Source organism: Lathyrus oleraceus, chromosome 5 (genome assembly GCF_024323335.1).
Source record: "Lathyrus oleraceus cultivar Zhongwan6 chromosome 5, CAAS_Psat_ZW6_1.0, whole genome shotgun sequence".
Classification (NCBI taxonomy): domain Eukaryota; kingdom Viridiplantae; phylum Streptophyta; class Magnoliopsida; order Fabales; family Fabaceae; genus Lathyrus; species Lathyrus oleraceus.
This window is the reverse complement of record NC_066583.1, coordinates 152,583,695-152,604,124: the sequence shown is the minus strand read 5'-3', so window position 1 is coordinate 152,604,124 and position 20,430 is coordinate 152,583,695. Positions and strand designations below refer to the sequence as shown.

The window sequence follows — 20,430 nt, the reverse complement described above, 5'->3', positions numbered from 1 at the left end:
TTAAAATTGTAATAATAGTCTGCAACTTCAAAAATTTGAAACTACAAACTTTAAGAAATCATTTGCCATAATGACAACAAGTCGAATGTACTATTCCTCTTCCTTTAGAGTGTGAATGGTGACAATCAAGCATGCTCTTTAAATTGATATATAGAACACCATAAAATGAAATAAGATAATAATTATAAGTAACATAAATCCACAACCAATTGTAAACCATGAAAGTTCTTCCTAAAAAAATGCAATTTTAACAAATCAGGAGCAAGTCTAACAGTTCCGCATTAGCTTGCATTGGAAGAAGTAATGTATAAGTTCAAAGCGTCAAACCACTAAACACACACAACTAAATTAAATTCAACTTTTCATTCAAACTTCTAAGCAATTATTCTATTCACTCCCAAATTGGAGAAGTTACTCAAACTATTGGAGCATTTGTATGACAGTGTGACAAATCAGACAGTAAATAAGAACAACATGAATACAATGACAAAGTCAAACAAAAATATTACTCCCTCCGTTCCTTTTTAAGTGTCACATTTTGACTTTTTACACATAGCAAGAAAGCTAATTATTATTGTTACTTTTTAAACAATAATTCTCATTTTACCTATAATACCCTTAATTATATTCTACATTCATTTTACTTTTTCTCTCTCTGTAATAATTACATAGGGGTAATTTTGACAAAAGTGCATTTAATACTACCTTGAATTCTACACGTGACAATTAAAAAGAAACACAAATTTATCAAGAAAGTGACACTTAAAAAGGAACGGAGGGAGTAACAAAGAAAAATTCAACCTCTAGCTTTTACTTGATAATAGATTATATGGAATAAAAAAGCTAACATTGAAAAATACCCAATCAAAAATAACAAACAAAATACATTTTTTCAAAAGCACATTAAATTAGGTCATATTGGTTCATATAAGTGAATGAGAATACAATTGATATATGAACCCTAACTCTTTCTAGAAATTTTGTTCGTGAAATTGATGTTTCTCGTGAAAGAAAATTTATTTTAGCATTTTTTATTTTTAAAAAAATAGAGTGAAAGGGAAAAATAGAAGGAAATGAAAATTGTTTTCGTGGAATACTAATTTTTTGGGGAACAAAAAAGTGTCGGCTATAACCGACGCTATGTTTAATAAATGAATTAGAAAGTAAAAAATATGACATTAATATTTTTAATAAATAAAAATAAAAATATAATTGGGTTTCGGAAACAAGTTAGTGTCAGCTATTATAGACGCTGATATTTTATTAATTAAATATAAAAATAAAAATTATTTTTCAGAAGTTAGCGTCGGCTTAAACAGACGCTAAGATTAAATTATTTTAAAACAAATAAAAACAAATTGTTAGCTCGACAATTGTTACACAAAACCGACACTGGTAGCATCAAAGTCGAGGCTGACGCTACATTTCTGAAGCTAAAACATATTTTCTTGTAGTGTTGGAGAAAGACATGAAAGCTCGTCAGGTCATATATGTAGGTCTATCTAAGTGACCCGAGTACTGTAAAAGTAAGGAAGTAGTTGAAGAGTACTAAGGAAACTCACACACCTAAAACTATTTTCTCAAATGTGTTTAAATTTAAAAGTCATTTTCTAAGCCTGACCAAGTGAATAAAATGATGTTCAAACCTTTTAAACCATTTTTTTCAAATAACTAATTGATTAGTCAATTATGCTAATTGGTTGAGAAAACCTTTTTGAGCCATCTAATCGATTAGAGCATCAACCTAATCGATTAGAAGAGTGGTAATCGGTTAATGAAATGACATGACAACACATTAGTGACTTGCAACGACTATATATCTAAAACTTCCTATTTGGGCATGGTAATCGATTAAAATTAAGTTGTCTAATCGATTAGAGCTTTAAGCTAATCGATTAGATAATTAATTCTCCCCATGGATCATTTCTATTTTTAGATTTTCCAACTACTATATAAAGGAGGCACGCCTCCACTTCAAATCACCCGACTTTCCAAACGTTTTCATATTCCATTGAAATTTATATTTTTCCCTCTCTTTCTGAAGTATTTTATTTCATTTCATATTGTCTTAGTGTTAGTAAGTGAAACTTTACTTGTGAGGTAGAAAATTTTGTAAGTGGTCATGTTTGTTATTTATATTCTTAAAGGTGCGATACTCTTAAGAGATTAAGTTTGGTTCTTGAGATAAAACTTTCATAAAATCTATGTATTTGGTTTCTTAAGTTTTGCCAAAAAAAACTTTATTTTGGTTAATGAGATAAGCCATAAATCTCTAAACGGTTCGTTAGTTTATCCCGGGGTAAAAATTGTCATTAGTTGAGGATAAGTCTGTTAATAATCTCAAGATCAGATTGTATTAAGGTTCATGAGCATAACCTTCAAAAACTCAAAAGTTTACAGTCATAACTCTCAAGAAAACCTCTTGGGGACATGATTGGGCCAATGTTCGTGCAAACTTGTATAAATCTCTGTTGCAATCTTTCTAACCATAACCGTTTATTTACCGCAATTTACTTTCAATATTTTATTTCCGTTGTAAAGTACTCACTTAAAATTAATAATATGATCTTAATCGAGAAATATTTAAAAATCATAAATTTTAAATACTAAAATTCACCCCTCTTTTGCTTGATGTCATTTGTCCAACCGACGAATTTGTTTGACATCTTTGTTGGGGGAATTTTTCACTAGGGAGCATTGAATATTGTGGAACTTTTTCTTTTGGAGCAACACCTTTGTGAGAGACACACCACATATTCACCCAAAATTTTAAGGTGATAGGTGAGTGGGTTCTCTCACTTATAAATATTCAAGTCTTCACATTTTAAACCAATATGAGACTATTACACACACTACTCACATTTGATACATTCTCAACACTCACCCTCAAGTGTGAATCCACAATGTTCTCCCTCAAGTGAAAATCCTTCTTACTTCCACAAACTTTTGTACCGCACATAATATTTCTTATTCACCATATTGGCGTCATTGACACTCTTCAACGAAACGTTTCTTATTCACCACCCTTGTGGCGCCGTTGACTTTCGATACAAGTAAGTCGATCCCTTTTTCGAACCAAATGCTCTGATACCATTTGTTGGATGAGTTTTTTATTAAGGAGCATTGAACATTGTGAGACTTCCTTTTTTAGAGTAACATTTTTATGAAAGACACATCATATATTCACTCAAAACCTTAAGGTGATAGGTGAGTGGATTCTCTCAGTTATAAATGCTCAAGTCTCCACATTTCCAATCAATGTGAGATTATTACTCACAATATTTACACTTCAACAATCTTCACTCCAACTTAAAGGATATTAAATATATTCTCTTTACTCTCCTTTATGATTGTATAGTTGGTTAGAGTGATTAGATTATTGTTAAGTATTGGTAAGTTTTATGTTGGTTTTTTTTATAGTTTTTATCTCTAAGTTGATGATTATTAATAACATAAAAGAAAATGTTTCTAAGATTCTAATTCATTTTATCGAGAATCGAGAAGTGTTACAAAATATCAATACAAGAATTATCATTCATTTTTTCTTCCTTTATTATTTTGTCATTAGAGGTCACTATCGGTCTGTTTATTTAATAAAGACACGTGAAAATATATATGATATTTTTTATTTAATATTAATTTAAAATAGAAATTATATATTATCATTCAATGTATTCAATGTTATATTATGAGAATTCATTACCATTCAATAAAGCAAAAACAATACTCACATACCCATCAAATCAAATACTGATTAATAGTGATGTAGTATTATTATTATTCACAAGAGTACATTTACCAAAACTACACTATGGATCTTCAAGAAAACTGTGATTTTGTAAAATAACCATGATTCCAAACACACACTAATGCATTGATTCCTCAGTCCACTTTGATCTCAACAACTTAAGCAACATTCTTGCCTTAGTTTTAGTTTTAGTACCACACTGACTCTGCAGAAGAAACAACAACTGACTCAAAACACCAGCTCCAATAGCTACCTCTCTAGCACTCCCAAAATCACTACAAACAATTGAAAGTATCCCAACAGCACTCTCACTACACTCTTGATTACATACCTTAAAAACCATCTTCACCAATGTTTCAATACCATTCACATGATTCACCAATGCCTCTTTACCACTCTCCAACACCAAAAGTTTCATCATTGTTGTCATTGCAAGTGGAGCCAAATTCTTGTCTCTTGTTGTATCACATCTTGAAATATATGTTATGATTCCATCTATTGCTCCTCCTTTCACTAGACTCTCTTTGTTTGATTCCAATGAACATAATGCTGATAAGGCCTTAATTGCAGCCTCAGAAAGATTATCACAATTTTTGTTAACAACAACTTGAACAATTTCATGGACTAGTTTTTGTGAGTTTCCTAGTATTTCACAAACTTGTTCTGTTTGTGTTGCTGTTGTTGAGTAATCTATAACAAGACACAAACTAGTCTTCATTGAACTAGTTCCTTTTTCAAATAAAAATATGAACTTTTTCAACTTTGATTCATCTTTGATGATATTTAGAGGCTCCAAATTTACAATAGGCAACAATTTAACAATGCAAGAAAGTGCTAACTCCATGAATTCCATGTAATAATTCTCTGAGAGTTGTGAATCTGATAAACCAAAAACAAGTTCCAAAAGTAAAGCTAAGAAACTAAGTTGTTGGAAGCAAGATTTTCTGAAAGAACAGTACTCATCAGAAAGAACACTGATTTTCTCAAGTGCTTTCAACTTGGTTTCTATAGATGAATCATGAGATTCAAGGGTGTGTTTTATTGTAGCTAAATAATCTATGGTTGCAGAGATGTTATTATTACAAGGGTGATGAAATTGTGAACCAAGCTGAAGCCATTGATTAATCAAATGGCGAAGAGTGTGATTAGGAACAAAAGATAAATCATGAAGCTTCTGCATTGTTACAGGACATGTGAAATTACCTGCGGAAATCCATTTCTCTATGCTTGATCTATCATAGGTTTGCCCAGTGGTTAAAGTCACTGGATCTTCCAACAAATCAAGACTTATGGGGCATCTAAACAAGTGAGGAATTGTGATTTCAGTTTGAGCTTCGTTCATGGAAAGAATCTCAAGATTCCAAAGACAAAAAAAATGGTTTTTTGTTGTTGTTGTTTTGTTTTTGTGGTGAATCTAATCTAATGGAACTTGAATTCAAAGTGGGTTTATTTGGGGTAGCTTAAAGTTTGAAACTTTAAGTGTAACCAATAGAGGAGAAGCATTTTTGAGACACTAAGACATTAATGCTATAAAGATGGTGTCAGAAAGTTGCAAACTTTAATGTTTTTGGTTTTGCCTCCTTTGGTTATGAGAAGAAGCAATGAGAAGAGGAAGAGAAAGTAGAAAGTGGGGTGTAAGTGGAAAAATGAAGTGATTGGTAAAGAAAATTTATAAAGTTGGGAACTTACTAAAATTCAAAATTAGTTATATAGAAAAGTTGAAAGTTTTTTCTTTCTGACAGAAAAGAGTATGGAGAAAGAAAGAGAGGAAGAAAAGTGCAATTTTATTTAGTTGGAAAAAACATGAAAGAAGACCACACATCAAGAGGTGCAAGAATCATGCCTTATCACAATATAATACTATTAAATAATTGGGGTAATGGTCCCTAGCTTACTAGTAATATATCAATGCAGTCAAAAGTGACCCACCAAAAAGGAAAATTTAGTATTGTTAATGTCTTTGAACTTTGAATTCAACTTTATCATTATGAATAGAAGAGAAATGGATTCTCTCTATTGTGATCTTTTTTATTTTATTCAATTACAATATGTTAATCATCAAACTCAATCTCTTTTATTTTTCTTTGAGAGAGATGTTTTGAAAATTTTAATAAAAAAATCATTTTCAAATTAAAAAAAGTAGAAGAAGAGTTTAACATTGTTTTAAGTAATGGAAGTCAATTTTTTTTTCTTAAACGAGAAAATTGATCTCAATTTACAGGGAAGTCTCGTGACATCTCCAAGTCACATCTCCACCGACAATCTTATCATGTGACAAGTTGGTTGAAACATCACAAATCTTTATTATGCGTGAAAAAGAGGATATAATTGTCAAAAAAATCTAATTTGCATGGAACTTGAAAATGAAATAGACTATTACTTAAGGTTTATCTTGAAACAACAATATTCAAATATGTATACCCCTTAAATCAACGTCGTTATTGTTAAACTTTTTTTGGGGGAAAAATCAAATATTACACAACGAATGAACACATCTATATAGTTTTGAAGCTGTAAGGAGGATTTGAGATCATGGACAATGATAATATATTTTTATGATAAAATTAAGCTGTGGACAAACAAGAAGTCATATTAGATAACCCTTGGTGCTTACTCTTGACTCATCCAACACTATCTTATACAAGGTAAGCCACAAATTTCAAAATAATATCTCACCTCAACAAAAACCAGGATCTTCTACCCCAACAAATCACATTCACCACATAGAACCCAAATTGGCCACATAATTGATTCTCCTAACAACGACTCACAAAAACAACTCTTTGTTTATGATTGTGAATATGATGATGATACTGACATTATCGAGAAAGTAAAAAAAAATGCTCTAAAAATTAGGAAGAACAGATGGCACTTAACCTAACTATCGACATTTTGATCATTTTCAAATCTTATGTTTATGGAAGTCCTAAACGGAAATTTTATCCTTTTTTAGAACCATAAATGGGTCGTCAACAAGGTTTTTAAAAGACATATTAAAAGTGGTTAGAAAGTAAAACCATGCATTTCTTCTCATCAACACTCGCGTCTCCTTTTTGTTGAGAATGTATCAAGTGTGAGTAGTATGGACAATAGTCCCACACTGATTGTAAATGTGGAGACTTGAGCATTTATAAGTGAGAGAACTCATCCATCTATCACCTTAAGGTTTTGGATGAATATGTGGTGTGTCTCTCACAAAGAAGTTGCTCTAGAAAAGAAGTCCAAAAATGTTCAATGCTCCCTAGTGAAAAACTCCCCCAACAAATGGTATCATGAGCCTTTGGTTTCAGAAATGGACCGGATTACTTGTATCGAAAGTCAACGACGCCAGAATGGTGAATAAGAAATGTTCCGTTGAAGACTGTCAACGGCACCATTATGGTAAATAAGAAACGTTCAGTGAGGGGGAGCATTGTGGACTCACACTTGAGGGGGAGAGTTGAGAATGTATCAAGTGTGAGTAGTGTGGATAATAGTCCTACATTGGTTGGTAATGTGGAGACTTGAACATTTATAAGTGAGAGAATCCACTCGCCTATCACCTTAAGGTCTTGGGTGAATATGTGGTGTGTCTCTCACAAAGTTGTTGCTCTAAAAGAAGAAGTTTCACAATGTTCAATGCTCCCTAGTAAAACCTCCCACAACACTTTTCTAGGATTTATATGCTCAAGGTCAGCATTGGTTACGCTCTTGTGCTTATTATTGAGATCAATGCACATTTAGAAGGTATATGGCTTCTTAACTAAATAACATATATTGTCACCTATAACATCATCGACCATAACAACCAATCAATTACTTTCACAACTAATAGAGAGGAAACTAATATTGTCTACAATGTCTTCTATGCCAACCCAAACCCCTTAACTCGTAATTTTCTTTGGAATTATATTGGATAACTTGGACATATGATCATTGACCCTTGGTTTCTCAAATGAAACTTCAATGAGATATTTCTCCCTAGTTATCAAAGAGAAAGCACCTTCATTCTATCTGGTGTGTTAAGCTTTATGAATTTAATGTACAATTACAACTTACTATACATATCTACTACAAATGTCTACTTCATTTGGAAACGAACAATCATGGCCATATAAACTCTAAATAAATGGGTTTTAGCTTAACAAACGTATAAATTTTCCTTTCTTTCACCGACTGAGGATTTTGTTGAGGGTCCTTGAAGAATTCACTCAAACTATAACATAATTCTTCTATGATTTAATGGCATTCCCTTAGCTTGGGGCCTCAGGCCATTCTACTATAAAGCACCTTAGATTCATTACTATGACTATCTAAGGTTGTTTGACCAAGGTGGGTCTTCTTTCAACAACAATCAATGTGTCTACTTTAAGAATTATGCATGAAGACTCTATCAGTTTCAACCGTAACATATTCGTAACATCTTTCGACGAAAAAAACATAGAAGTCACACTCAAAAGAAACATAACTATCTAGAAATATTTGGTTATGTTTCTCAAATCCAACTTGAAAATCAACTTGAGAACTCCTATGGTTAAAAAACATCCTAAGGGCATTTAACATTGATGTTCCATCCTACAAATTCATCTGTGACAGCACATCAACAATCCAACTGAAAAGCAATCATATGATTCATGAAAGAGCTAAACATTTACATTTATTGTCATTTCATTCGAGAGCATGTGTCCACAAACTTCATCAATTAAGATCCAAGTATCAATTAGCATTTACTAAAGTTCATCTAAGGAACTTCTTCCATTACCTAACATCCAAGTTGAGAATTTGCAATATATACCTCCTCACTTGAGAGGGGTATTAAGAACTTGATGAAGAAAGTTTGTTAATTTGGTAGTTATTAGTTGTTGTAATTAACTAACTGAAAGTTAGTTATTGAGAGTGTAGCTATTTTTCAATTTTTCTTTTCTTTATAAGTGTAGTGTATCACTTGTATGTAAGATAACCATTCAATTAGATAATTCAGTTATTTCTCATCATGTACTTCTCAAAATAAAATAACAAGCATTTTTTTACAAAAATGGAGTGTCCCCTTAATTTTTATATTTATATTCAATTAAACTACTTTTAATCACGGTCTATAGCAACAATTATTGTGAAATGTGTCTCATTAACACCCTAAAAGCATGTTAATTATAGACATTTCATCACGGTTGGTACTATCAACAGTGATGTAAAGTATAACCTATATATTAGCGAAACTTTTCTCATTTCTGTACAGAACAACCATAGCTCCTAATGCAAAAATCTAACATCTCTCTCACGCCTTATCCAAATCTCCATTAATGTTTGCACATCATTTCTTTCCAAATCTCCAACATATATTCTCCAACTCGTATGAATTAAGGAAGGGTATAAAAACATGCAAGACTGAATTACGAAACTCTTTTTTTTAGTCCCTCTTCACATTTCAGGTACGTGAGATACTTCCACCATTCATGTTATGATTTATGTTGTTGTTGTCCAAAATATTTGTTCTTTATGGTTTTTTGTTTTTCTTATTGTTAAGACGCTAAACCCTTATAAGTTGTATATTGTTGATATTAGTTTATATATTTTGTTGTTTTTGTTGAGGTCGCATGTTGGTATTTGTATTGTTTTTGTTGTTTTTGTTGAGTTATGTTGATGTTCTTGTTGAGGTATGATATTGTTTTTGTATAGGTCTTATGTTGTTGTTTGTGTTATTTGTAGATATTTTTGTTTAGGTATGTTGTTGTTTTTGTGTTATTTGTAGATATTTTTGTTTAGGTATGTTGTTGTTTTTGTTGAGGTATGTTGTTATTTTGTTAAGCTAAATTGTTGTTTTTGTTATTGTAGATATTTTTGTTGAGGTATGTTTTTATTTTTTTTAGGTTTGTTATTGTTTTGTTAAGGTAAGTTGTTGTTTTCATTAATAAATGTTGTTGTTTTTGTTATTATAGATGTTTTCGTTGAGGTGTGTCAATATTTTTGTTGAGGTATGTTATTATTTTATTAAGGTAAGTTGTTTTGTTTTTTATAAATATTGTTGTTTGTGTTATTGTAGATATTTTTGTTGAGGTATATTATTGTTTTTATATAGGTTGTATGTTGTTGTTTGTTTTATTATAAATGTTTTTTTTTAGGTATGTTGATGCTTTTGTTGAGATATGTTCTTGTTTTGTTAAGGTAAGTTGTTGTTTTTGTTATTGTAGATGTTTTGTTGAGATAGTTTATGCTTTTGTTGATGTATATTGTTGTTTAGTTAATGTAAGTATTATTATTGTTGATAAATGTTGTTATTTGTGTAATTGTAGATATTTTTGTCAAGGTATGTTGATTTTTTTGTTGAGGTATGTTAATGTTTTTGTTGAGTCAAATAATTTTTTTTATACATGTTTGTATTATTTCTGATGTGATTGTTAAGGTGCGTTATTGTTAATGTTATTCCTTGTATATTGCAACTTTCATTTCGTTCAACCAACATGTCATAGAAGATGCGTTTATTATATCGTATGTGGTTTGAGTGTTTTACCTGTTGAGAAACAAGTGTGAGTTGTGTTGTCTAAGTCCCACATTGCTTAGAAAAATGAAGGTTGAGCAGTTTATAAGTAAGAAGACTCATACACATATCACCTTAAGGTTTTGGATGAATATGTGGTGTCTCTCACTTGTTTGGGCGAGTCTTTGACCTTAAAATTTTGAAAGAATAAGTAAAGGTTGAACACTTTAAGATTTTGAATGAATATTTGTTGTCTCTCACTTGTTTGAATATATTTTATGGTAATTTCAAGACATAGTTAATTATTCTTTCATATCAAAATTATAACTCAACATAGAATTAATAATAAATTTACAAAATAAAAATATATACAGCGCATATATATATATATATATATATATATATATATATATATATATATATATATATATATATATATATATATATATATATATATATATATATATATATATATATATATATATATATATATATATATATATATATAACCGAGTCTTATATTGATATATGGAAGTAATTATAAGTTTATATTGTTATGTTTAATTTTATCAAATAACAATTAGTTTAATAATAATATATAAAAGATAATAAATCTACTAAGTTAATTACTAACAAATCATTGAGTATCAGTTACCATCTATAAGGTTATAGCTATCGCCTATTTTATTTTTTTATCAATCATAGCTACAATATTATATTTAAAAGATTTGTGAACAGCTTGTTGTTAGTGAGGAAACTGCGGCATTTGTTTTATCCTATTTTATTTATTGTTGTTTTGTACATTTTGATAGTGTGTGTTTAATAGAGGAAAGAGGTGAATTTAACAAAGCTCGTGAGTGGCAACATAATAATACAAGAATGACAAAGAATATTCTATCCTGTTGGATTTTCTTTCTCTCTCTTACTTTCATCAACAATTTTACTGTGCTGTTGAAATGAATGAACACTTTGTTCAACGGTCAATTTTGTACTAATTGCAAGTGCCAATTTTATTTACAGACTCATGATAACCTGACAGACACCTTCGACATCATTTCAGTTCACCTCGAGTTGTAGTACATTTTCATCCTTAGCATAATTCAAAAAGAAAAAAAAAAGGTTAATGAGGTAACTTCTAGAAGAGAATGAATAGCTTTTTCTAGCGCCGGACAGAATAAAGAAACCCAGCCCAAACCGACCAAACCATGTGGCCCCTTAGACACCGGTTCGGGTGAGTCGGTTTTTCGGTTTGACGGTTTGAATAATCTTGGGTTCACATGGGTTAAACCGGTCGGTTTAGGTTTGAATTTATGGACCCGATGATATCCTAAACCGACCGGTTCAGTAGAAATTATGTTATAGACCATAAATTCCTAAATCAACCGGTCGGCCCAACCAAAACCAAGACTCTCTCTCAGTCTCAAATCTCAATTCATTAGTTCCACTTCTTCGTGAGATTCATACGCACAAACAGCAACGTTACTCCGCTAGGGTTCATCATTCTCTCAGGTAATCGGTTGATTCTAGGGTTCATCCTTTCAATTTCCAGTTCGTGGTTTCATCGTTTAAGAACTAACTCTTTCTACCTTCCAATTTTTCGGTTGATGCTAGTTCGTGGTTTCATCGTTTAACGAAGAACCGTCGCCGTCCATTATTCAACCACAAATCACCACCGATGTAAGTTACTCCTTATCTTTCTTTCTCTCTTTCCCTCTCTTTCTCTCTGACTATGGTTGAAATGTTAAGTTTGGTTGAACTATTTCTGATGGGTTTGACTTTGTTTTGTTTTAACTCCGATTCTAAAACTGCTTCTTCAGATTGATTTTGTGAAGGTGTTGTCGGTAAATATTGTTCCTACTCAGCTCGCCGACAACTTCCGGAATAAGAAGCCTGAGGTTTTACTCTTGACCGTTATAAACTTCATGTTATCTATAGCTACTAATAACTAGCTCTTCAAATAAAAAGTGATTTTTAAAAAGTGATTTTTAAAGCTATAACTACTGCTATGAAGAATCATTAGTTACTGCTATGAAGAAATAATCATTTTCTTACACAAGTTTGAAATCACTTTTTTCAAGCATTAACAAATAGGCTCTTTATCATGCTAGTCTTGCATCTGACAGAAATAAGTTTAAGTTGTTATAGAGGAATATTTGTTTTTAGAATTAGTTATTTGTGATTGGGGCAAGTATTTTTGAACTACTGTTTTTGCAGCCTCATTGTTTCTGTTTTATTTTCTATTTATTTTGTACTTTCTTGATATTTCAATATGATTATAAAACTATTTCATTGTTCAGTTGTTTGGGTTGTGTGGCATTATTAGTTTTGAGTAAGCTAAGCTATACTTGATGGTTTGAGTTTTGTGGTATGGTTCACATTAGTTCTGGTTTTGTTTTGAATAGCTTTTATACTGATTATTATGGCTTGTTTGAATATTATGAGAATGGTTGGACATATCAAGATATTACGATGCTTAGGTGTTGGATCATAAGTCACACTTCATTTTAATAGTTGTTGCTTTTAATCCTAGGATTTAAACCTTTTAATTATAAATTTGAATTGAGGAATTCAATTTTTATATCTTCTCCGTTAGAGAATTCTTACTTCCCCCAATGTTGAAAACTTTGTTAGTTCATGTAAAGTTTATTATTCTCTTTTCTCATTTCATCTATTTGTATAGATATATAAATATAGATGATATACTTAAATTTTTACCTTAGCTGCATATTGAAATGTTTTTTTTGTCAATGTCTGAACCTCATCAGTCTTTTTGATTACGTTATCTAGTAATTTATATGCTGTTTCTGTCATCATATTTGGTTTATAGGGTGAAAGTATGTGCAAATCAGGCCTAACATATGTTTATATGTACATCTTTTAATTTGAAATTTGCTTTACACAATAGATCTGTCCAACTGTAGTTTGTTTTGGAAGTCGTGTTATTTAATTTGAAATTTGCTTTAACACAGAAAAGATGTAGACTAACAACCAAGTTTGTTTACAAAGTCTTGAATATTCGATAAAAATCAAAAAAGAAATGAAAATTTTAATAATTATGAGGCATGGTCAAGAGTGATTTCAATCTTGGTTGTTTCTAATGGATATCTGGTAACACAATGTGCTGTTATTGTAACGAGGAACAATATTCTAAAGGTAATTGGATGAGTCCTGCCGCCAATGGAGCGCGGCAAAAGTAGCTTGCAAGGAGTTGGAGTTCCTAGCTTGCAAGGAGTTGGAGTTCCTGGCGGAGTTGTAGATCAAGGAGTGAGTCAAGGTAATGCCATCACTGTAGCGGTGTATTCGTCGCTATATGATCTATCGATTAAATCATAAGCTATGAGATACATTGAAATTTTCGAGTCGCCACCGCACTTTTATTTATCCAAAGGATTGGCTAAAAAGCGAACAAAAGCCTAAGAAGTTTTACACGTAGAAAACTAATAAAAAGATAAGAGATTCTGGGTAAGGGGTAAATTACGCAATGGGAAGGTGTTAGGCACCCACTACGTCCTAGGTACTCCTAGGGAGCCCTTTTCACACTTGTTGTACTAAATTGTTATTTGTTATGACAAAAAAAATATTGTGCAAACATGATTGGGATGATGAGAAAAGAATATACATTTTTTATTAGTTTATTGGGTTTTATTTATTTTTGTGTTATTGGGTTCGAACGGATGAACCCGTTGCCTACGTACCTTCCATCAAAGGTAAGGATCAGAACGCCGTAGTTCGGCTAAAAGATTTCCAAAAGTTGGTGGATTCAGTTTTAAACACAAGCACTGAGGCTTTTCATTATCAATGGGAGAACACTCGACCAAAAACAACATCCACCATGTGAGGATAGCTTCGACGTACTAGAGGGGTTAGCCCTGTTTGAAGTACGGAAGTCTTACTGTCGACTCACTAAGGATAGGCAAGATTTACATCAACCACAAAGATAATTGAAACCTATGGCTAATGTGAAAAGATTAATGGACAAAGCCAAAACAAGTGAATGAATGGAGTTAATTGATTATGATTGTGAAAATGAAGTCAAAGTATGATTAGGATTGATTCAAAGAAGTATTATGAAAATGGAGTTTGAAAAAAGAGGTCAAGGACTTGGGTCCAGGTTTTTAGTTAGAAAACATGAAAATGTTTGCACAACACTTATGTCAAGTTTAAAAAGGTATAGTGTGAAAAGTCTAGGACATAATGAATGATGAATGGATGAGGATGGATAGTAAAACTTCTTAGAAGGTTCACTTCTTGAGATCATATGGGAGATGATTCAAGTGTGTCCTTTGGAATAGCAATTAATAATAACAAGCAAAGCAAAAGAAAAGCGGATATCGGATGCCAATCAATGGTCTTATACCAATCTCCTAAAACAAAACGGGATATCAGAAGCCACTCAATGGTCTTACACTAATCTCCACAGGCAAAGAAATAAAAGGCGGATACCGGATACCAATAGATGGATTTACACCAGTCTCCTAAAACAGAACAGGATATCAGAAGCCACTCAATGGACTTACACCAATCTCCTCAAAAGAAAAAGAAACTTGGATACCGGATGCCAATCTGTCTGGACTTATACCAATATCCAACATATGATCATAGGAAAGCAAATGCCAACTAGCAGGGACTTACAGTTGCAACCTCACATAAACAAAGAAAAACAAAACATGGATGTCAGATGCCAATCTGTCTGGGCTTACTCTAACATACGCAGTATGATCCTAGGAATACAAATGCCAACTTGCAGGGACTTACAGTTGTATCCTCTCATACAAACAAGCAAAACAACATGTGATCATAGGAAAGCAAATGCCAACTAGCAGAGACTTACAGTTGCTTCCTCACATAAACAAAGAAAAACAAAACATGGATGTCAGATGCCAATCTGTCTGGGCTTACTATAACATACGCAGTATGATCCTAGGAATACAAATGCCAACTTGCAGGGACTTACAGTTGTATCCTCTCATACAAACAAGCAAAACAACATGTGATCATAGGAAAGCAAATGCCAACTAGCAGGGACTTACAGTTGCTTCCTCACATACAATCAAATGCATCAAGCAAAGATAAGATGAGTGGCCAAGGTGATGGTCTTATACTCACTTCCATATCATAGGAGCAATGGCCAATGGATGGTCTTACAATTGTCCTCAATGGGTAAACAGCAATGATAGCATCACAAAAGCAAATGAGATGATCATGCACTAATGGCAACTGATGATGATGATAAATGCATAACATACAAGCAAGCAAGTGCATATGAAGCAATCAAACAATCAATGAATAGCAAACAACACACTCTATAGCCAAACAATGGGGGCTCACACAAGAGGGTTTGACTTTGAAAGTCTACTGTAATAGGTAAAAAGTCGCTCTTAACCTTGCCATTGAGAGGCTAAGGTGAAGCAGATGAATAAGAGATGAGGGGTGTGCCTCATTGCTTCTATCTCAGATCAGAGAGAGCATCAAAGAAAGTGTGGGAGTTCAGAAAGTAGGAACTCTCTCCACATTATTGACTCGATTAGATCTTGGGTATTTATCTCAATGCTTCAACCATGTAATGGGAGCAAAGAGAGGACACACTGAATAGTGGGGGATAGATTACTTATCCCTACCTTCCACCAATTGCCTTACTTGAAGGACTTTTCCTGCTTGGGACAAATATAAACAAACACAGGCATTGCCTCTTAAGGAGGACTTCAGACAGTTTGCCCGGTCAAATAACAGACCGGGTCTCCAGACTACATGAAGAAGAAGTAATTATACCTCAAAGCAAATGCTAAATAGCAAAGCAAGCAAGTTCAAAGAACTTAAGCAACTAAAGTACCTGAAAAAGTCAAACCAATTAGTAAACAGCTCAACAGTCAAAATCAAAAGGAAATGAACCAATAGTCAACCATAGAGGGACCAATTGTGCAAGGCACAAAGACTCAAGTATGTGAGTCACACCTACAAAACAAAGGTTAGCACAATAAACAATTCAACTCAATCAAATTTGAAAGGTCTTTGGGGCATTGGTGCTCAACCTGAAACAAAAGCTCAATTGTAAGCTCAAAAGACCACTAGGACTAGCCTAGGGTCAAAGATGAAAGAAAAAAGTCAAACAGCAAGGGAAAGTCAACCCAAATCATGTTCAAACATTTAAGAAGTAATCTCAATTGGATTCAAACTCAAATCATGCATCAATGTCATTTCATATGCAAAAGGATGCAAAGCATGGCAAGAAGGAGCACAAATAGGTCAACAGCAAGACCTCTTTCAAAAGTCAACTCAAACAATCTCAAAAATCATGAAATAAATCACACTCAATCCTAACATCTAACATGGTATACATGTAAAATTTCATGGCATTTGGATGAGAGGAAGGCAGTCAAGTAAAATCATGAAGTCAAACCAAATTCAAGTAAGCATGGTGAAAGTCAACAAGCATGGGTCAACTTCAAAAAATCATATCAATTTGAAAACAGAAGAGAAATGAGTGAAATTAACACCAATGCAAAGCTTGAGATGTCTAGTTATCACATATGAAATTTCATGGTCATACAATAAGATTTGAGAATTTCACAAAGGATTTGGCAATGTGTATCACAAAAAGTCAACAAAAGACTAAGCATGGAAGAAAATTCACAAATAAATGGAAAACAGCATGATTAATTCCAAGAAAATTCATACACAAACTAGACATGTGATAGATGATTCATGCAAAATTTGGGATCATTTGGATGTAGGGAAGCATGTGAACAAAAATTGGGAAAATACATGATCATGGTATAGCACCAAATGTAACACATAACTTCAGAAAATCATAACTCTCAATCCACAAATGGGAAATGCACAAACTTTATATGGAAATGAAGGTCAATGTGTCTAGTTTCATCACAAAAAAATTCAGGCTCATTGGATGCATCATGACAATTTCACAGAAGGAATGGCTCAATGTATCATTTTGGCATACATGTTGGAAAAACAATTATCATTTAAAATCCAGCCACTGAAAAATTAATTAAAATTCACAATAAAATAGAGGACACATTCATGAACATGAGGAAAAAATTTCATAATTTTTGGATGAAATGTGAAAGAGAAATTAATTGTGGAAATGGAGTGAATAATTGAAGCAACATGAGCAAACAACATGGTGAGCAAGTCAACTAATGGTCAACGCAGTGGCATTAGTGTAATTCTGGGCTCACTAAACCAAACTGTGCGTTTTGGCCCTGCAAAACGAAATGTTTTGATTGGCTCTCAGCCAATAAAACAGTAACCCGGCCAATGGATGAGTTTTCTGGGTTTAAGAAAAACCCTAGGGTTTACAGCAGCTAAGGTTTTGCTCAATGTTATCATCATCATGAAACAAAACAAACGACAGCATGGCATTGGTATCATGTTCAGCTTCATCAATCAATCAAAACCAACAGCCACATGTAGCAATGATCATACAACAAACCAGCATCCATGTCCAAATACAACAAACAACAGCATGTGAATTTTATGAACAAGTTTAGAGTTTTCAATCAGCAGGGCAAATGCAGCAATGGTATTCATCATCATGTTTCATCATCAGTCAACATTTCAATATTATGGTAACATCATCATCATTAACCAACAACAAAACAAACAAAAACAAATGGAATTTCTGGCCAGGGCAGGTTTGAACAACAGCAAAACACATTCATCATCCAATGTCCATCACCAAATCAAGCAAAACAAACAACAGCACATAGCAGCATAGCATTTGGCAATGTGTAGCAGCAGGCAATCAACAGCATGTAACACAAAACCTATGGATTTTCATGGGCAGCCTAACAGCAGCAGGGCATGCTCATCATCATCATGTAATCATCAAGAACAATAGCAAGCAAGCAGCATGGTGTTCAACATGATATCCATCAACACGAAATCATTTAGCATGGTAAACAACAAGGTTCATGCAACTACTATCATCACCTAAACTCAACCAACAACAAAACACTTAATCATGGGAAAAAACTGGGCAGGGTAGATTCAACATGAACAGCATACAATCAAAATCTTCATGCAACTTGGATTTTCGAAAAGTGCAGAAATCCAAATTAAACATACCAACAACATCATTAAGCATCAGGCAACACTAATATGGTTCAAATTTTCTCTAACTCATCATAACCAAGCCAAAGCGATGGAAAATGCAATTGCTCTCAAAAATGGAAACCAAGATTTCAGACAGCATAGTTCATCATTTTGAGCAAACTAACACTCATTGGAATCAGCATACAACAAACTATCTAACACATATCATGTCATGGTAAAAGGAGGAAGTCGAATTACTTACTTGTTTTTGAAGACAATGTGAAACAGGGTTGTGTTGAGTGATTCAGAGCAAAACAGATGACCACACAGCTACTAAATGATGGATGATGGAACTTTTTCACCTTAAGAATACCTGGAACTCTTCACAGCTCGAAATGCCATTAATGGTTCTCGAAGGAAATAGAGCAAAAAGCCATGCTACAGTTGAGGTTTGGTGGTTCAAAGGGGCTCCAAAGATGGTCCAGATGAAGGAATGATGAAGAAGGGCTCGAGGGTTTTGGTTGTTTTGAGCAGAAAATCTCAATGTGCAAAATTGCAAGAAGGAGAAAAAGGAGTTTTTCTGCGTGTGGCTGCTGTGTATTAGGGTTGGAAATGCAGAAGAATCCCTTAAATATCATCTGTTAAACATCACTTAACCATGTGCTAAGCTAACTTAGTGTAAATGCACTCACTTGCATCTTTACTAATTATGTACAAATGAAATGGAGGTGTGAAAGTTTGTGGTCGAATTGGGCCTGAGCATGCTGCAAATGGCTTACACAATTGCTGTTTGTTGGTCTGCACAGAAAATGCTGGCTTGTGTTGTTCAAAATCAAGTAATTGCATTCTTGCTAAATTGGTACATAAGTGGAAAAGGAGGGTGTATGGCTGCATGAACTGGGCCCTAAACAGGCTGCACATGACCATGCCAATTGCTGCTTTTATTCTGTACTAGAATGCTGTACTTGCTTTGCTTTTTATGAAACCATTTGCCAAATTTTTAAGTTTTTGCATTTTGGTCCAAAGTGATAGCATAATGGTGGTATGATGATGATTTTAGGCTTGAGGCAAGTCACAAATAGGATATGAAACATTTCCCAATTGGCAAAATCAAGAAAAAGTCAAAGAAGCCAAAAGTCAAAGTTTGGTCAAACTTTGAATTTAAATGAAAAAGGTCCAAAAATGCCATTTTGAATGGTAAGGTTTTAGGTCATGAAATTTATATTTTTGGAAAGAGGATGAAAAATGTGGTTTGTAGGAAAAAACCCCACCAAATTTGGCCTTATGGTTTGAGAGTTATGGCTTGTTGAAGTTCAAAAATTGGTGAAAATGATTTGATCATATCTTGACAACCACACATGGGATTTTGATGTTCTTGGACTTTTTGAAAATGGGAAGACAAGATCTTCAACTTTCATGTTGGACAAAAATTCATTTGGAGCTTGTATCATGATGTAAGTTTAAGATCAAGAAGTTTCCATTTTTGGCAATTGAAATTACAGGTCCACTTTCTATTTCTGGAAAATTTCTGATTTGACTTGATTTTCTTCCATGATGAGGCTTGACATGATATATGAGGCTTATACAAGCATGAATGAACTCCTTCAAATCAATTCTATCCATCAAATCTCTGATTAAATCAACTGTTGACCAAGTTTGACTGTCTGTTGACTTTTTCTAGGGTTTTGGATGACTGATGCACTTCTGATGGATTCCAAACCCTAATTCCTTGAGAACTTGATTTCAAATGATGTCCCAAGATGTATGAACTCTTGATTATTGATCATGGTGCCCAAATTCTGCAAGAATGGCCACCATCCATCGCTTTGACTGATCAATGACTGACTTTGACCTAATTGCTGATGATTGCTTCCACTGCAAGCAACAAGGTTAGACAGACAATATTTTTGTACTTTTTGAATGATAAACATATGAAAGCAAAGATATACAAATGCAAAGTATGCTTGGTGATCAAGAAACAAACCACAAGGCAATCTACCCACTAAGAGGAAAGCAAGGGCATGCATTGATCCTTGAGGTTATGATATGAATGATATGGGCCATGAGGGATCTTAGGGCCCAAAATTGGGGTCTTACAGATGCCCCTATTTAAGGTCATTCTAGCCGGAGAAGTGAAGTTTAGAAATCTTCATCTCGACGTGGTAGAATGGACTTA

At 33.2% G+C, this 20,430-nt stretch overlaps 1 protein-coding gene and 1 long non-coding RNA gene across 3 annotated transcripts; one reads left to right on the top strand and one right to left on the bottom strand.

Annotated features, from left to right (window-relative positions):
• Nucleotides 1-3,748: 3,748 nt before the first annotated feature.
• LOC127079329 (U-box domain-containing protein 25) lies at nucleotides 3,749-5,545 on the bottom strand. 2 transcript variants are annotated; one of them, XM_051019726.1, is made up of 2 exons: nucleotides 4,952-5,545; nucleotides 3,749-4,627 (listed from the first exon to the last, which is right to left on the bottom strand). In XM_051019726.1, the coding sequence occupies exons 1-2, from the start codon at nucleotides 5,088-5,090 to the stop codon at nucleotides 3,867-3,869; spliced, it is 900 nt and encodes a 299-aa protein (XP_050875683.1). In that variant the 5' UTR covers nucleotides 5,091-5,545; the 3' UTR covers nucleotides 3,749-3,866. The 2 variants fall into 2 exon arrangements, with proteins under 2 accessions (XP_050875683.1, XP_050875682.1); XM_051019725.1 differs by having other exon boundaries at nucleotides 3,749-5,544.
• Nucleotides 5,546-11,572: 6,027 nt separating this feature from the next.
• Nucleotides 11,573-12,111, top strand: LOC127086309 (uncharacterized). Its single transcript, XR_007789453.1, has 3 exons — nucleotides 11,573-11,711; nucleotides 11,814-11,879; nucleotides 12,020-12,111. It is a non-coding gene; the product is annotated as an uncharacterized LOC127086309 (long non-coding RNA).
• The last annotated feature ends 8,319 nt before the right edge of the window (nucleotides 12,112-20,430 follow it).